Below are 19,233 nucleotides of genomic sequence, written 5' to 3'. Positions count from 1 at the left end.
AAATATCTTGGCCGGGGTATCGCCTCCTCCATCTCCCTAATAACACTAATAACATAATAATCCAATAATCTCAATCGTCAACAACTTCTTCTTTCTAGCATCGCCACAATCCAACATATCGTGAACGTAGACTGCCCTGTCTCGCCAAGTCCTCTCCAAGAACAAAGCGACAAGAACCTTTCTTCTTTACTTCGTTGCCTCTTTAGTTTAGAGTTGGGTTGGGGAAACAAGGATCCAGCCGTAAAATGATCATCTCTCGGCTCCTCTCACTAATAAGAAGAATGCTCTTGGTCGGGTCGGCCCAGGAAGCCTCCGGTATATTCTTTGGTCTATAATTCTCAAAGTCAACATCATTCTTTGGCCACTCGTATTCTTAAATCTTTGGTTCGACATACAAATTTATTACACTAGAAAATTACTATCACAGTGACACAAGCATAAGTAAAGCGGGAACGCACATAGTGGCCCTGCCATTTCAATATTGATGGATGGAGTCCATTACTCCTCCTCATTCTAGCAATGGCAATCCATTAAATAATCCTAATCCTAATCCTAATCCTAATCCTAATCCTAATTCTAATCCCTCACCAACCTCCTCTACTAAACCTTCGAATCAAATCGTCACCAATACCTCTCCTCCAGCCGCACAAAGCTCAGATCCAAATGCCAACGAATCTCCCATCACCTCTCCAACTATCATCTCGCCCAGTTCAACAATCTCCCCTCCTTACTGGCAACAATCGCACACACGCTCTATTTCCCACATCTCAATAGATTCGATTCGTTCAAGCGGGATCACTCTGCAGGATAATACCGCGGATGGGGATGAGGACGATACAAATATAAATGAAAGGGGGAAAAATGAAGCTTGTTGGGCGAGAAGTGTAGTGATTGAAGATTATGTCGTTGTGAATGGGAGTGGAATTGGTGGGATAGGAGGAATTGCGGGGAAGGGACTAGGGAAGGGACTAGGAATAGGAGGGGGAATTGGCGCATTTGTGGTCTGGAATGTGAAGGTTGATACTTTGGAGGTTTGTGTGCTCTCGCATTCCCTCCTTTCTCATCTTGCTATCTATCAGTCTTGTTCAACTCCGAACTTGTTGCTAGATAACGTGAATGGGGATTGTGATCAATGCTAATAGAGATATGGAAATAGGGAACTCCAATAATCATCCGGAAACGCTACAGCGAATTTGCAGATCTACGAACGAAACTTCTTCGCACATTTCCTAATTCGGCGGGCACAATACCAGAATTACCAAGGAAAAGTGTTATATCGAAGTTTCGACCAAAGTTTTTGGAAAATAGGAGGAGTGGTTTACAGTATTTTCTTAAGTGAGTGGTATAATTGTCTCTTTCCTGGCCTAGAGGAGAATGTGTGGAGGAGACGGGAGGGTGGGAGTGTATAGGGAAGAGCATGAGAGATACACGAGTTCAACTGGCTAACAATGGGAAACTATAGTTGTATATTACTCAATCCTGAATTTACGAGCTCGCCTGTGCTCAAGGAATTCCTATTCTCTTGAGTCGGGCCTCGAATAGGAGTTGACTAATAAGGACGAGATAGAGCAACATTTTGTCATCTTACATTGAGAGAGGGGGAGAGCGGCGTTTAGCTTGACTAGGATATACATAATCAGCCTTTTTGGCTATCGATATGGATTGAAGGCCATATATGAGCAGGCTGTACATGATTTCTTAAGTACATACGCATTTAGTTTTTAGTTTTCTAATGAAATGGAGGATGTTGATACCCAGTTCTATTTGGGGAAGATGGGTTGGCTCATACACTGGAGAATCTCTGCTATAGAGCGTGGACGAGGATAATATGTCACTCTGTGTTTCACGATAGTCGTGATGACTGTAGAGAACAAAGGGTTTGGTTCGTACTCCTGTGATGATCCGTAATAGGAGTCGTTAAGGATTAGCTGGGGGCAGGTTCGAGTAGGTGGTCTTAACGATCAATCCTCATCTAGGTACCTATTCATTGGCATCTGAAGGTTTTTCTATGATATACTATGATATATCTGCCTATTATGTAGATTCACATCTAGATCTCTGTATCCGGAAAGACTTCCCTTCCTCCCTTTCACTTTGCGTACATGAGTTCCTGGGACTGAGGTATTGGTTGGTATGATAGTTTACCCAAAATAATTTCTGCATGTGGTATATATATCTATAGCTAGGTATATATCTTAATCCCATGTCTAATACTCCTTTAAATGATCATACAGAGTACCTACCTCCTACTCCATCTTCAACTCGCTCACCTCTTGATTCTGGGGAAGAAAGGAAGGAATGATGAGATACCTATAAGTTATAGTATCTATTATATATTATATATATATATATAAGCTACCTAGCTACCTACTAATATTATCTTAACTTCCTGTGAACTAGTAGGAGTAAGTTATATAATATGTATGTAACTTGGGTATTTAAAGACTCACTTACCTCGTACTTATCTTATCTCAACAAGAAGGAAGGAAGGAACGAAGGATAATTACCTACCCCACATTCATTCCATGTCAACGTCACGTCACATCATCTCGACTCGACCTATCTACACTACATCAATAATCTTCTATTCCCCCTCCTCTCCCCTCCTACGTACCTTCTAATTGACACGATTCAGAGTTCACAAGTCATAGTTCATAGTTCATAGTTCGCACTACACATACCAGTAAACAACGCAGCAGAAAAGGAACAAAATATGGCTCTCCCACCTAAATTCGCAGGTCAGAGATTCTTGGCGGCGGGGGCTCCGGCGCAGGCGTTGCATACGTTGGAATTGTATTTGGATTATGTTTGTCCGGTGAGTTTTTCTCTCTTTTTTTTTCTAAGGTGGAGGTATGGGTTTGGGTGTTTTTGGGTTGAGGTGGGAGTGGTGGGATGGTATGGGATGGGATGAGGCTTTGAGGGTGAGGTTGAGGTGGTGTGTCATTCTTCTAAGTGAACTGAAGCTTGGCTGAGTTAAACTGAACGGAGATGTGTCCTTTGATACTTTAACCATCTCCTCGATGTTTTTTCTGTCTTCCCAGAGCCTCACTTCCTTCTTTGCACCATCTATTCAGCCTATATCTGCCTGTCGATATGATAGCTTCTATGCGGCCTATTGTGTTTTTTCGACTTGAGGGCAGTCGATTTATCCAGTGGTGAATCACTTACGCTGGTCACTGTCGTGGACTAGGGAGATGAGAGTGGATTCGAATCGAGGGTGTTGTAGGCCATCTCTGTGGAATGGAGTTCTACTCATTGATCACTCTTATATCGAATATCTGTCTTGCCCTCTCTATCTTTTCTTCTATTCCCAACCTTCTCTCGTCAAGACCCTCTGTTTTGCCTTGAAAATTCTCTGACAACCAATCTCAAATTATAGACTAACTCTTCTCCCCTTCATAGTTCTCGGCCAAAATGTTCAACACCGTCTACACTTCTGTATTTCCCTTGATCAGAGAAAAATACGCATCAAAAGTCCAAATTATCTTTCGTCAACAAATTCAGCCATGGCATCCAAGTAGTACCTTAGTCCACGAAGCCGGTGTTGCTGGTATGCTTTATCTTTTCACCTTCCTACCCAAATGCCCCTTCCAATAACTAACCCATTCCACTTAGTCCTAACCCTCTCACCCGAAAAGTTCTATCCTTTCTCCGCCTCCCTCTTCAAACAACAAAAGGATTTCTTTGACACAAACGTCGTTAATGAAACACGTAATGCAACATACAAACGTCTCGCAAAGATTGGAGGAGAAGCAGGAATCGATGAGGAGAAAATGTATGACCTGCTTAAGATTGATAACAAGCCAGGTCCAGATGGAAGTATGAATTCTGGAAATGGTGTTACGAATCAACTTAAGGTGTTGGTCAAGATGAATAGATTAGTGGGAATTCATGTTACACCGACGGTTGTTGTGAGTATTATTATTTTTCCTTCGGGCAATGTCGTTTTTGGGAGTTTGTGGTTTGAGCTTAGAGCTTAGAGAAACGGGAAAAGAAAGTATGTTGGACAACATGTACTAATTTAATTCTAGTTCGACGGAGTTGTAGAAAACTCAATCAGCAGCTCCTTTACTGCCGACCAATGGGAAGAATGGTTGGACAAGAACGTCGCATGAGAACATTGTATGATTTCCCAGGACAGTCAATTATGTTCTACAACTCGGATTCGGACACTAGGGTCATGAAAATTGTGCATGGATGAGATTAGCTCGAATTCTTGGAGGCTCACTGGTAAAATCTTGCTCTTTCTTGCTCAAAATGAAATCAAAATCCTGTATTACCTTTGATTCCTTGTGATTTTATGTTATGGATGAGGATCATGTTGTAGGTAGTGGTAGTGATCGTTTCCTAGTTATTGTATAAGTCATTGCTAGCAGGGGAATGATGACGATGAGAACACATTTCTTTACACCTGCTTTATGAATTTATCATTGAAACTATATCCATTCCTCGTGCTGTTGCGAGTGATTTTGTTAAGAGTGGTGATATGTGTTTCATATTGATATTTATATGTGTCTCGCCCGGATAGAATTGAATGATAGGAATATCTCATCCCATTGCGTCTATTGTGCGATTGTATGGTTGTGGGATTGTGCAACTGTTTACTGTATCTGGTTGGTGGTTGGGAGACATGTATATTGATATCTATCTAGCTCTATGTAGAAAAGGCAAGGTTGTCATTGGGCGATATACAATGTGTATAGCCACTCGTGAAATCCAGAGCACTCTAGGTTTCCCTGGGGATTGGGGATTGGGGGTTGGGGATTTGGAGAAAGTATAATTATGATGGGAAAGTTGCGCGTGGTGTGAAGATATTGCGATTTGGTTTGTGGGATGGATGGATGGATGGATGGATGGATGGGTGGGTGGATGGTAGGGTTGTGTGTGGAGAAGAGGAGAAGAGGAGAAGAGGAGATAGTTGGGACTTTTGAGGGTTGGCTTGGAGTCTAGGTTTTGGTGGGACGGAATGGGTTTGGGTTTGATAGGATGATGGAATGGGCGGATAGTGAGATAGGGCGGCGGTAGAAGGAGGAGGGGAGACATCTTTCAAGTAACGATAAATACTAGAAATAATAAGAGTTCTGGAACCTCCTCATCGTATAGATTTCGAAACCCATTAATTTTCAGCTTTTAATCCCCCTATTTTTTTACTAAAACTTTATATAAAATAATCTAAAGAATTCAAAATCGACTTAGAATTATTTTGAATATTTATATATATAAAAAGTTAGTTTATCTTTAAATGTTTTTTTATAAAGTTATAAAGTATTAAAAATAAAATAAAAAAATTTCTAAAAAAGTTATTGATTTTTGTAGAAAAAGTATTATAAGTTAGAAAATTTCAATTTTTTTAATTTTTAATTTTAAGTTTATATAATTTATAAATAAAAATAATTAAAGATAAATTCTATATTTTTTTAACACTTTAATCTTGAAATTAAAAGTTAAATATTCTAGATTAGTTTTAAAATTAATTTGACTTCAAAAGAAATATTTCTTTATTAAATAGATTAATGAAATTAAAGTATTTTATTAAAATTATTAAAGTTATATTCGATACGAGATTTTTTTAATTTATTATTAAAACTAAATTTTAAATCATATTCTCTATATTAGAATTATAAGATAAAAAAATTAAATGATAATATATTATTGAGATTAGAGTAGTATTTTCTTTATTTTTTAAATTAGATTAATATTTATTAAGAAGTTAAATTTTAGAACAAAATGTTATTTTCTTGAAAAGTATTTAGGACAAAAATATTAAAAGTACTACTTTAAAAAATGTCATTTTTGATATTTTTGATATTTTTGATAGTAATATATAAAAAAGTACTATTTCTAGTATTTATCATTCAAGTGATAATAGTGAATGTATGGAATTTGAGAGGATATACTTGTACGCTATATACTTTGTCAATATGTTCATATAGATATGATCCCAGAAATTTGATGGTACCGCCGAATATCTAGATTGGTACTTTTATTTGGTTTAGAGACGTCATCATGGGAAATATGCTTTTTACTTGGAATTCTTGGATAGATTCTTGAGTACCGGTACGTCGATTGAGAGTGAGTGAGAGAGTGAGTGAGAGAGTGAGTGAGAGAGTGAGTGAGAGAGTGAGTGAGTGAGTAAGCGGTGGAGACACAAAATGTAAGCTTACGGAGTACATCTATATATACCTGTGGTGTGCTGTGCAGGCTATGTATTCGTGTCATGTGAATATGCTGCAGCTTGCTGGAGATTGGTTTCTTGGGTTTCTTGGGTTTCTCGGTAGGGATTTGTGAGGGGGACTTTTTGTAGATCTATCTTTCAGTTTTATGTTATGTTACTGATTTCAGAACTCCAGCGGGGTCTTGGTGATAGTGTATAGTAGTTTCTCCCACGCGATATTCCATAAAGGTGGGAATGTAATTCCGAACAATTTCTGTTCATTCACTTCGATAATGGAGATATGAACTTCCATGTATCCATTCCCGATTTCTGAAACATAGGATCAAACCAAGAAACACGAGGAGAAAAAAAAGAAAATCGCTAACTCATAATATAATAAAAATCATACACTCGGGTACTCACCACACGAAATGTAACCGTAGCACGAGGAATAATCGCTGCATTTGAGGTTATTTTTGAGGTTGTTCGTCTCATACTCTGGATCTTCATGCAGGTTTGAGATTCGATTGGGGGCTGGATATTCTAGGGCGCGGTAACCTTATGTATGTGGTGAAGGAAATGGGTAAGGTCAATTGAAGCGAGCTGGGAATTTGGAGGAGATTAGGGGATGGCAGGTCAGGTAGATTATATGATATTGATAGTATATTTGCATGATGAATTACACTGTATGATTGGAATGGGTGAGATAGATTAGACAGGATGTTCAAGAAGAACAAAGGGTTCAAAATTGTGGTATATATGTGAATCCGAGGAGGTATCTATTGATATAGTATCCTGAGTTTGCGTTTTCATATCCCTATCAAGGTATGATTCTAAAGACATTCGCGTTTGAAAGATCTCATCATTTGTTGGTGGTTGTTGGTAGTTTATTTTAACTCCATTGTATGAACGTGGTCGGGTAGTAGTATTATTTTTTAATCGGATTCGCTTACCATCCTGATCTTCATTGCCAGACTGCTTTCGACATTGCTTCAATTCTTATCCACCCCTTCATCAAATTTCGCTTCTCTTCTCCATTATTTCATTGTCCGACGGAAGGTCTGAAAGGAAAATTATGCTGGAGGTCCACCACTTTCCAGGCAAGATCCCTTTCGTGTTTCATATTCGTGATACTCTTTTCTTATCAGTCTTGAATTTCCAGTTGAGCGCGCTTAACGTTATAGAGAAGACGTCGCAATCAAATCCTCCTGTTAGATAAAAATACTTTCGTTTTCATTGCATTTTCACTGTACGATGTATGCCGCGAAAATTGGAATCTCATTTTCATAAGTTTCTAGAATCTCCTTTAACCGCCATGCTTTTCTTCCAGTCGGCGACTAGATTTGGCTTGGATATTTCTCGGGATCCATGTTGGTTTTCATGTTCATTCAAGGGATGATGGGGGCTCAACCTACCATGTTGTATCTCTTGGGGAAAACGGGGAATATATCTGACAGGGCTATGGATATGAGACCCATATAAATCCTTTACGTACAATCCCTAGGTTGGTTTGGACTCATGGGAAGGTAAGCTGTGTTGACTCCTTCAGCTATTCCTAAACTGAGCGATTCCTTGAGACCTGGTTGATAATTTGTTCTCGTGCTCTTCATTCATTCTCTCGTTTTCCAATCCTCTTACGTTCGTTCATAGTCTAAGAACTATTTGATTTTCATATCACTTCTTGGACTAGTAAATTCAGAAGCTGGTTTATCAGATCAAATCTTTCTAGACTTTCTCACATTGTACAGTACTAGATATCCACATCTTGGTTAATTCTGATCTGTGCTACACTCATATCATCCTTACTTACCCATCATTAACTTTTTAAATTCTTCCCTCCAATTATATTGGCATATTACTACATTCTTTACACAAATAATGGCTTCACGAATGTCAATAAGAAAACAGTTTTTATCGTTTCGTTCATTTTCTTTACCTTTATTAGTATCAGCTGCAACAACCGATACACCAACAACATGTTATGTTATAAATGGACAACATAATGCCAATGCAGGGTATAGATGTGATAATTCAACAACAGGTCATAGTTCATGTTGCGCAGCTGGTGCTATATGTTTTTCAAATGGTGTTTGTCAACAAGCAAATGGCGATGTCCAAGATTATTTAAGAGTTGGATGTACAGATCCTACATGGCAAGATCCAGCTTGTTTAAATCAATGTAATAGCTGTAAGTTACATAAGTTACGTTGGTGGGCTGGGAATACTAACCAATTCTCAGATGCTAGAAGTTCAACTGCTGGTATAAGATTTTGTAATGGAGCTATAACATCGACAACAGAATAGTATGTTCTACCAATCAAACAAATTTGGATTGTTCGATACTGACCCAAGAAAGTTGTTGTGATACAGGCGCCAATGGTGTAGGAAGTTTTGCCTGTTGCGATAATGACTCAGATATATTCAACATCTCGCCCGTAGCAAAACTCCTCGCTCAAGTTCCCCTCGACTACACCTTTTCATCTTCTTCATCTTCACCATCCACATCTTCTGCGTCTTCTACATCTGCTACATCTTCCGCCACCACTTCATCGATATCAACAACCACCACATCTAGTTCAAGCACAGTAGCAACCTCCGAGTCAGCCGCCTCCCAAACATCCACTGCCCCTCTCCCTTCCGCAACCTCGTCATCTTCTTCTTCTAATCACGCTGTCGCCATTGGTGCCGGAATCGCTATTCCCTGTGGTATCCTCGCTATCGCTGCTCTTGGGTGGTTTTTATGGAGAAAAAGACGTGCGTCAAAGCAACAGGCGAATCAACTTCCTCAGAATGAAGCGGGAGCTCCCGGCCAAGAATATCAAAATCCAAATCAGAATTCACAAGGATATCAGCCTACAGAAGGAGCTTATATGCAGAACCAACACCGAATGGCTGGGCATGGAGAGTATGGTCCGAGTGAAATTGGAACGGGATACCCTAGGGGAAACTTGGGCGAGGCAGGGGGTATCGGGATAGCGGATAAGAAGGGTTATTATGCACCACAGCCGAGCGAGATGGAACAGCCAAGAACGGTGCATGAGATGGACGGGAGTCGTTTCCGCAGGTAATGATATGAGGAGTGAAATTAAGATTTGAATTCAAAGTCAAGATTTAGAGTTTTGGGGGGTGAGATTAATTCAGAAGCGGCATGTGCGGGGTATATCCCGAGAACAATCGATTCGATTCGATGCTGAAACCTGGAGGGAGCTGTGGGGGAAAAGAAGCACATCTAATTCACAGGTCGTGATTATACGAAAAGGCACGTGTACTCTGCGATCAAATACCACTCGGTAAACAGAGCCACCAAGTTCCACCAACCGGACACGCCAAACTCGGAAATCCAACATCCTCGCATGTTTGTACATATTTTTAGCGCGCTTCTTGTTATTTTATGATTGAGACGATGCGCTAAGCGGTATTATACCTTTTTGCAGCGGCTTTTATGATGGGAAATCAAGGGAAGAAGGGTTTATGATTAGTTGTTGTTGTAACTTTGTTTATATTCTTGGGAGGACGGATTGGTAAATAAGAATTTAATTATTATGTTTTTACTTTGCTACTTTAAGGAAGGGATTTTGCTGTCGGTGATAGTCAGTCTGTCTGTCTGATTAAAAGTGGTTGAGAGGTTTCTAGGTGGGGATGGGGTGATAAGTGATGGGTGATAAGTGATGGGTGATAAGTGATGGGTGATAAGTGAATGAATGAGTGATACTGTTGGGGGGTGGGGGAAGGGGAAATAAAGGATCTGAGTGACTCGGGGAGTAGGGCGAGGAAGTATAAATTGATATCGAATCTTGTACAGGTTTCTTTCCATATTATGTTTTGAACAATACCTAGAAAGGGGTCCAAGGTGCGAATCAGAGTCCGTTTAGGATTGCACGCGAGAAAACAGAAATAAAGGATATTTTCCTTTTTTTCGCAAGGGAAAGAGCGGAATTTCAATGGCGGAGTGGACTTTTTGCTGTTTTGGGGGGAGCGTTGGTGTTGGTGTAGATTATTGTACTGTTGTTATTCTTCTTGTTATTGTTGTTTTGGAGGTTTGTGGACGAGGATTCATTGTCAGTATGGTAAGGTTGTGTTTACTTATGCATTGTTGCAATGTTCATGTATCTCATACTTTTGATTGTTTTATCCCGATCCAGCGTTCCATTCAAATCTTTAACACTGGATTCAGGAAGAGAGAGACACTCGCGAGGTGCGCATTGATTCTCGCATACATGTTTCGAAGTCGCTAGTTTCTAATGCTCATGTGTGATTGATTGTGTTAATTGGTTGATTAGTGAAGGAGATGAGAGGGATTGGTGAGAGTGAGTTCGGGAGAGTGTAAATCTATCATCTTGAGTAGTGATCTCGGCAGATGGGAAATTCGATACCTGTTGGTTCGAGAAGGATACGGAAGACGTAGCACCCACGGTATTCGTAGGTCCTAAATGTCTATATTGTATTCTGTCTAAAGAGCTAGCTAAGTACAGGAAGTTGTAGGCCTTATATAGACGCTACAAGAAGAGCTAGTCTCTTCTGCTTTCGCTTAGGGCTACTGTATTCCGCATTCGCTAACGACTGCAATACAGTAGCTAATGAATTGAAGCTATTCACTAGATCCTAATGATCAATGTTCATACAATACCTCTGAAGATGTTGTGGGATATCTTTGCAGGTTGGAGAGAAAAATTTAGTATGTTATCGAGCTAGGTAGAAATTGAAGCAGGAGAGTTTGTCGAGGTAGTATCTAGAGTGGCAGGCGTTGAGTTTTGAATGGTTTTGATTTTGTTTGCGTTTCATTGTCTTACAGTATGATGATCGATATCGTTGATTATTTACTCGGTTTCAATATCGTTGATTGAGATCCCTACTGTTGAATTTTCGAGTGAACAGCTTTTATCGTAGTAATGTTCTAGCCGGGATATTTTATTTAACGGTATGTACGAATCGAGAAAGTATATTCTCTAGTCTATTCGTTCTCGATTTGTGAAGTTACAATGTTTGTTAGTTTTCAATTACTCGCTGGGATTTCCGAAAGTCTTGCTTATTGATGTGATATATCATAGATCTATCTTAGGTATAAAACGGGATGTGAAGTATATGGTTCGGCCGGTGAGAATAAGATAGACTCTTGTAATGGAGTTACATTACAGCAACCATAGACTTCAAAACACAGCAGCGACTATGTTATGTTATGAGTGCTTGCATCAGCTTAGATATTTCTCAATATACCTTAGCGCTCAGATTTCTTGTAAATGTCAGCAAAGATGTAGAAGAGACTCGGGCCCTTTTCGATGTTCGAAAGGGTGAATACAAGGCATACTGTGAAAGCGTGACCGGTAGCTAGTGACTGACACTTTCGTAGGTTTCAGCTGAGATCGATTGTTTTAACTATATAAGATATTGAAGGGGTAAGATGATGAGAATGCAAGAACGAAGAGCTACTAAGCAACCCGGACAATGGCAAAGATAATCTCCAATCCGAAGGAAGGTTTCTCGATATGGAATGGGGTGCTAGGGCTTAGCTTTGTTGACGGAATGAAATTCGAGAGAGGAACGAAGGATAATCTTATAGTGGAGATGGTAGTGGTAATGCTAACAATGAAATTAGGGCTTTTTGGTGACGATAGTGCAGAAGTGACAATATTGAGTTTCGTTTCGTCCTTTCGAATAAGTGCGTGTAGTAATATCAAAAATTCAAGGAGACCTTCTGGGATGCTATGTCTTGGGCCAGGGCTTACCGAAATGTAAGACCTTAGTTCTTTTGGGAATTTGCTACAATAGATTCTTACATTGATTTTGGAACTGAGACGAGGGTTAAATAGTTGCTTAAGCCGTAGTAAACAAAGTGTGACGAGTGAATGATCGTCTAACTGTGATGGATCACCATGAGAAACTTTCTAAAGAATAGGGTACACGATAGCTCTATACCAGATCAAATAATCTAGATATCTCGACTATATAAAAATGGAGACGATCGAAAAAAGTAACGGATTAATATTTGTAGCTCAAAGCTTTCGGGTATCTTCGATGGAATGAGATGGAGAGAGTAAAGACTTCTGATATCTGGAAAGTAATTCCAGACGTAAGGACTGAGGCTTTGGGCCTAGCATGAAAAGATGAGTTCGTTGTGATTGTACAAATTTAATGGCAGTAAAGAACGAGTAATCATGATTGAGTTGACAATGTAAGCATTGGGTATCATGACAGAAGTGACGACAAAACTGATAAGTTACATTTATCAAGATCATGGTACATACTATCTACCAAACCGTCAAACCCTAGTCACAACAGACAGATCTCTTCCATCTCTTTCTTACATCCCCTAGTATCTCTTTCCCCGTTTAATCCCCTAACAATAAATCGATAGATGTAACAGAGTGTTGGTATTTATACACATAGAGTATCTAGCATAAGCTAGGGTACAAGTAACTGTTGCCCTATGTTTTCTTCGTATGCATAAGCTTATTAATTTCATATAAGAGTTCTAGAACCTCCTCACCGTACAGATTTCGATTTCCTCGCTAAAACCATTGATTTTTCAGCTTTTAAGAACCTTATTTCTTTACTAAAACTTTACATAAAATGATAAAAAGAATTCAAGATTGATTTAGAATTAATTTAGTTATATATATAAAAAGCTATTTTATTTATAAAGTTATAAGTTATTAAAGATAAGAATCATGAATTTTCTAAAAAAAATTGTTTATTTCATATAAGAAAAGTATTATAAATTAAAAAAATTCAATTTTTTCAACTTCAATTTTATATAAATAAAAATAATTAAAAATAAAATATGTTTTTTTTTTTTTCAATAAAGAATAGTATTAATTACTTATTTTAAAGTTTTGAAAATGAAATTCCTTAAATTTAAAAAGTTATCAACTTTTTTAATTATATACAAAAACATTATTTTTGTAGGGATTTTATCACAAAATTTATAGGGTGCGATAAGTAAGTTCGATAACTCTTACATTAATTAATGTCTTTTCGATAACAAAAATGAGGCTCGAATCGTGACCAGACGGTCACAGGAAACCTGTAAATTTTCTGGTACACTCACTGACTCTTAAGTGCGAACTCTACCCCTAAATTGTTATACTTTTAACATCATCTAGTTTTCATAGAAAAATATCTATCTTCTAACTTGTTCCTTTATACTCAAACCCAGGAAAATCCTTCTCGGATCGTCCTAGCCCCTCCTTCTTTCCTTTTTACGCTCATTCCTTAACATTTGCTGACTACACTACGCCATCAACTGTAACTTCACAAGCCCATTCAAATTTCTGACTCTTAATCACATTACAATTTACAGTATATAACCACCCTACCTTCAAAAAAACAAAGCATAAAAAGTCAGACAGACTATTTCGAGCACCGAAGGGACCCAAGGATTGTGGAGTTCTCAGAACAGTAATATTTGCTCGATATATATGGCGTAATAGAGGAGGGGCGAAGACAGAATTGGAAAGATAGTGAAGCTATCCATGAGGTGAATAAATACTCATCGAATGAATAATAAAAACAAGATTGAAACTTGTGATTGCGGCAAGAAGTATGACGGCAACAATAGAGAGTGGATATATTCCGTCAGTAAAAGAGCCTCCTTCGCGACAATGACCGATACAACCAAGTTCAAACTCGACAAAATTCCTCCAGTGTTCCCCTTAGGTTTCTCAACTTCGACAGATCAAATACCATAAGTAGGCAGATATTCCCAAACCTACCCACCACCTGACAGAAGCTTGTCAAGAACGATTCTATCTATATCTAGAGATCCTGATGACTTAGAGCAAGAAGTTTATATACCTCGATGCCAAAAGCTCTCACCATGTGGCCACGTAGTGCAAAATGGTAAGTCTCACTATCATCTCTCTTTGATACTTGCTCTCTCTCTATACGCTTCGAATACCATACATTTCTTGTCTCCATATTCTTCCTATCTTTCACACGAGATTTCCGAATCGTATAGATATCTCTCTTCTCTTTACAAAATATAGGATAGAAACAATCGTTACCCGCGACATCTAGGACGATTGATGTGACCCTTCTTGCTAATCAAAATTTTGCTTCCTTCAACGATGAGATGGAAATATATTGTGGAGTCTAGGTTAGGAGGATGAGAACACTTATGCTCTTCTTGGGATATGTAGAATCGAAGACTGTAAGAACGGCAGTAGTAAAGGATGCAGCAATTAATATAAAATTAGGAGTGATGAGTCCTCGAAAAACTGCCAACAAATCCTCCTAAATAATAATATCAGCTCCCATTCATTCACCCTATCCTCCAAATCCTATAGAAATTCGTCTCTACACGACTAATCCCCTCTTCTCCTCCAATCCCCTTCAAACTATAAGCAAACCACACTCTCAATATCAATCCCGTATCCATAGCTGCAGTGTGTGTGGAGTACACCCCCATTCCTAGAAAAAAGAAAAAATATAAGAGAGGAACACTATGCTTTTATACTCCTCTCCATGAATATTCCACAAAATATGCACCGGTCGTCAAACAGAAAAAAGATACACTACAATCAGAGAGAAATGGATAAATTTGAAGATTTCGAAACCGAGAGATGATTAGATAGAGCATCAATAACTCTCTCATTCCGGCCTAGCTCATTCGACGAACTCGAAGAAGGAAGGTTGTCACAAACCCCCCAGTCCATCAATCCTACTAATACTAATTCCACCCGATCCGTCCAGTGCCTCCCCTAATTCCCCAATTCTACTACATATAAACCCCCCCCCTACATCCCCTCCCTTCCTCGCCATAAAAGAAAACGCAAAAAAGAGAGAACAGCAGCAGGTTAGAAAAGAGAGAGAGAATCTAGCTTATGCATGATATAATAGGGATATACTATCCAAATTTAGAACAGAATTTCTTCTCTCTTTTCCTTCTCCTTTCCAATTTAGAGATGATATATGAGACTTTCATACAGTGGGTGACAGGAAATACACAACAACGACAGCGAAAAGAAGGGAGAAGGAGAAGGAAGAAGAAGCCGAGGGAGAAAAGTACAGTGACAGTGAAAGCGACACTAACAATAACAAAAACAGTGACAGTAGCAAGACGAGACGAGACGATTCACAGGTGATCGTTATCACAACAGCAATACTGAAAGACTCCAAACACTATTGCCGCAATCATCCTCGTTTCCATTTCCATTTCCAAGCTAATCCAAAGGCTTCCAAAACACACCACATCCACTCAATACTCCAACCCTCAAAACTCCTCCCCAATCCCAACCCTCAAACTCCAACTTCAACCCCGACCCCGACCCCGACCCCTCACCTTCAATCCCATCCCCCAGAATTATACCCCTCCATCTTCCCTCTCCATCTTCCATCTCATTTTCCATGAACCCCCAGCTCTAATAACCACATACAGCCCAATATCAAATCATCAAATCCTCGCTAACCGTTCTTAAACAATACCATCTACACTAGCACAAGCAGTCTCACTCAAGTCAACGGTCGAGGACAAAAAAGACATGGAGAGCTAGCTATCACCATTTTTACCTCGCTTCGGGGATGGCATTACACTCCCTCTCCTCTCCCTTCACTGACACAACGACACCAAAGTAACCAAAGTAGGTAACAATGAACTGCACTGCATAAAACCCACAGGTCTATAAAATCATCAATTTTATTGCGCATCATCCTATCTCCATCCTATCTTATTGCATCCCCTACCCACCAACCACCCAAGAATTTTTTTACCCTACTACTCATATGTACTGTACAAAGGTTTTCTCTTCACCCTATTATTTTTTCGACACCAGTAAAAAATTGCCCTCGCCGCCATCCTCCGAAACTTATTCTAACCAAAATTTCCTCATTCGGTGAAGCTCGCTTATAAGAGTCTTCACTCCTGTCTTGTACTGAGAAAATCGATGATATATCCATTTCCTTCCTAGCTTTTCTCATCTCTCCCCAGCAAAAATAAGTCAATTGACCTGCTCCAAACGCCATATCGCAAGTCTCGCACCCATCATTAAGGCTCAAGTCAATCGACTGTATGTGTATGTACGTTTCACTACCAGTCCGTCCCAAAATGCCATTTTCAATGCCAAAGAAGAAACGAGTCAAGTTAAAGGTACATAAAAAGCGAGTATCTTACTCGTGGTACGAGAGATGCAAAACAAAGGAAACATTAAACTAAACTAATGAGAGTGACCATCATGGTCTGAATGGTCATGTTGAGGCTCTACTGCCTGTGTCGAACAACATCCCTTTCCCTTGCAATTATCGATACACTCGAGTAAACATGAATCGTCATCCTCCATCCCACATTTTGTTTGAACTTGACCATCTAATCCGACTGAGCCATCAAATATATGGTCATGATGTTTATCAAGACAAAATTCGGGTTGGAGAGTTGCACTGTGGATACCGTGGCCGTGTAAGCATTCTCGAATCTCCTTGGCCAACTGCATATATTTTTCTCCGCCATCTTCTCCAATTGGGAAGGCAACTTGTATGTGCATGGATGCAACAAGTTGGGAGTCGCTAAGTTGCCAAATGTGGACATGATGACAGCCCTTCACAGCCTCGAAATTTTCGATATCTTCTTTGATGAGTGCGACATCGATCGAATCTGGTGTAGCTTGTAGTAAGATTTGAGCGGTAGCCTTGGTTAATGGAATGCAGGATCGAAGAATAATGATGGTAATGAAGAGTGATACAGCAGGATCAGCATATAAACGACCAGGCCAGTTAGTCAACCAGATAATCAAAGCAGTGACAATAACTCCAACATTTCCAAGAGCATCACCAATAACGTGAAGTATCATGGCATTCATTCCCATATCATCATGATTGTGACCATGACCACTAGACTTCTTCTTGGATTTGTTGTTGTGATTATGCGCCGCGTGCTTAGATTGACGACTCGAACGATGTTCATGATGATGGCCTTCGTTGTCGTGATCATGGCTATGAGCATGAGTATCTGCGTGGTGGTCGTGATTGTGCGAAAGAAGAGGACTATTTTCAGTTGGTGCTGGTCCCGATCTGGCATGGATGTCGTCATCTGGTTCACTGGAATCCTCGCTTTCAATTCCGTCCAGTTGTGTCTTGCTTGCAGCGATGATGTCTTGTCGGAAGCTTGCCGGGTGAATGCTTAGGTTATCCAAACTAGAGAATTGGGACTTGCTCGTTCGTCTTCGATGAGAATGTTGTTTGGAACTTCTGCTAGGCGATCTAGTCATGATACTGCTGCTATCGCGAGCTGTCGAAGCATCTTCATCGGGTTTGGTAAATTGTACTTGTCGTTTGGCGGTAGCTTTTGCTACAACAGCTTCGGGGAAAACTTCGCCTGCAATTCCACTTTCTTCAATGACCTCATCTCTGTATGTTTCGTAGTTGCTTTCGTGGGCATGACTGTGACTGTGACTATGCGCATGTCCTTCTTCCGCATCGGCCATTTCGTCATGAGAATGTCCATCTCCTGGGCCATGAGAATGCCCATGTCCACCTAATACGAAAAACCCAGCCAAATTCGATGCCAATCCCAATGATCCAACAATGAGTATAAGTTTTGGTTCACCAATCTCCGGTGGATCGAAGAAACGTCCGACAGCTTCGAGGACAATGGATACGCAAAGCGCAATAAGGAAGACGGCGTTGAAAAAGGCGCCCAGGATTTCTGCTCTTAAAAACTACACAAGTTGTTAGTTTCTAGCCTTGGTAATGTAGCTTTCCGTTCGGTAAAGGTGGGTGTAAATTGTGCGACGACTTACTCCAAAAGAATATTTATCCGTGGTATTTCTTCGCGCAGCTTTAACAGCCCAGAGACCAACTGCGAGAGAGATAATATCGTTCAACTACATACACGTTAGCATCAATACACTTCTTACCCTTTTCTCAGCTACTCACCATATGAAAGGCATCTGCCATTAAAGCCAATGATCCAACCCATAAGCCAACACCCAATTCTACGATGAAAAATACCGCATCGATCAATAGCATGACCAGAATGCGTGTTGACTTTGACCATGCCATCTTGGAAGGATTTGAAGAGTAAGAACTCTTTCTCTCTGTCTGTCTCTTTACCAGTATGTTATTGTTGATGTTGTTGTTGGAAAAAAGAAAAGACAGGAGAAAAGCGTGGGCGTATTTATTGAAGAAGTATTTGTAATCGTACAGCGTAGAGAGTGAGTGAGAGTGAGTGAGTGTAGGAATGAAATGTGGCGTGGCACCCGATGATTTCGAGATGACGCCTCTCTCTCCCTCTCTTCAATAACTTGCAGATATGATTTGTTTTTGGTGACTCGCGACTTTTTTGAGAATTCTTGCTTGGTTGCTTGGTTGCTTGGTTGCTTGCGATTTCGGATCTTTACCAAGTCGTTATCAAATGATTAGGTATGATTTTTGTGTTTTGTGTTTCAGTCTCGTACCAGGTAAAGGGAAGGGATTATTACGCAATTTATCTAATGCGTATCTAATGCGTATCTAATGCGTGTTCCGTACCCAATAGTGTGGTTATGGTATGGCTGATCAATATCAATGAATGCTGGTGTGACTACCGTTGTTCCAGCCGTAATGAATTTTGGTATAAGAAAAAGGGGGAAATACGGTATGAATTACGGCATGAATAATGAATTGGGATTGAGAATGGATATGGAATGGGATGGTAATGGATGAATAACAAGAGAAAAGAAAGATATGACGAGAGTAAGTAAATCAATAAAAGTAACTACTATATACCTAATAGAGTAAATAAAAATAGTAGAATTGATAATGTAAAACTTGAGTGAAGCCTCACTGCCTCAGCACTTTCAAGTATATACACTTGACTGAGAAATGCATGTGATGATAAATCACGTGATTATATATCCCTACCTAATCTTCAATGTTTGTTGTTATTGTCGTGGTAGTGGTGGTCATGGTCATGGTCATGGTCATGGTCATGGTAGTTGCTGTTATTGGAAACCCATCATCGCATTTGTTTCCACGGTATAGTTGTGGCTTAGAATATACAATCAAATCATTATGTCATTGTTCTAGCAAAACAACTGGAATGAGCCGAGTTGATGTCAGCCATCGCCCAGATGAAAACGTGAGACAGTAGTAACAAAATATCACTGAAAGCA

At 39.6% G+C, this 19,233-nt stretch overlaps 4 protein-coding genes across 4 annotated transcripts; 3 read left to right on the top strand and 1 right to left on the bottom strand.

Annotated features, from left to right (window-relative positions):
• Nucleotides 1-488: 488 nt before the first annotated feature.
• EAF01_002871 (uncharacterized protein) lies at nt 489-1,526 on the top strand (the record flags this gene model as incomplete). Its single annotated transcript, XM_038911125.1, has 3 exons — nt 489-1,031; nt 1,157-1,335; nt 1,463-1,526. The coding sequence occupies 3 exons, from the start codon at nt 489-491 to the stop codon at nt 1,524-1,526; spliced, it is 786 nt and encodes a 261-aa protein (XP_038774047.1).
• Nucleotides 1,527-2,466: 940 nt separating this feature from the next.
• On the top strand, nt 2,467-4,521 carry EAF01_002870 (uncharacterized protein). The gene is made up of 4 exons (XM_038911124.1): nt 2,467-2,815; nt 3,403-3,550; nt 3,616-3,911; nt 4,032-4,521. The coding sequence occupies exons 1-4, from the start codon at nt 2,714-2,716 to the stop codon at nt 4,113-4,115; spliced, it is 630 nt and encodes a 209-aa protein (XP_038774046.1). The 5' UTR covers nt 2,467-2,713; the 3' UTR covers nt 4,116-4,521.
• A 3,511-nt stretch (nt 4,522-8,032) lies between these two features.
• Nucleotides 8,033-9,652, top strand: EAF01_002869 (uncharacterized protein; the record flags this gene model as incomplete). The annotated part of the gene is made up of 3 exons (XM_038911123.1): nt 8,033-8,342; nt 8,394-8,457; nt 8,511-9,652. 3 exons carry the CDS (start codon nt 8,033-8,035, stop codon nt 9,220-9,222), a joined length of 1,086 nt encoding a protein of 361 aa, XP_038774045.1. The 3' UTR covers nt 9,223-9,652.
• Nucleotides 9,653-16,302: 6,650 nt separating this feature from the next.
• Nucleotides 16,303-18,142, bottom strand: EAF01_002868 (uncharacterized protein; the record flags this gene model as incomplete). Its single annotated transcript, XM_038911122.1, has 3 exons — nt 16,303-17,799; nt 17,881-17,964; nt 18,017-18,142. 3 exons carry the CDS (start codon nt 18,140-18,142, stop codon nt 16,303-16,305), a joined length of 1,707 nt encoding a protein of 568 aa, XP_038774044.1.
• Nucleotides 18,143-19,233: the final 1,091 nt, after the last annotated feature.

This window comes from Botrytis porri (genome assembly GCF_014898465.1).
Source record: "Botrytis porri strain MUCL 3234 chromosome Unknown BPOR_003, whole genome shotgun sequence".
NCBI lineage: Eukaryota > Fungi > Ascomycota > Leotiomycetes > Helotiales > Sclerotiniaceae > Botrytis > Botrytis porri.
The sequence above is the reverse complement of the archived record's forward strand: the minus strand, read 5'-3'. Positions and strand labels throughout refer to the sequence as shown.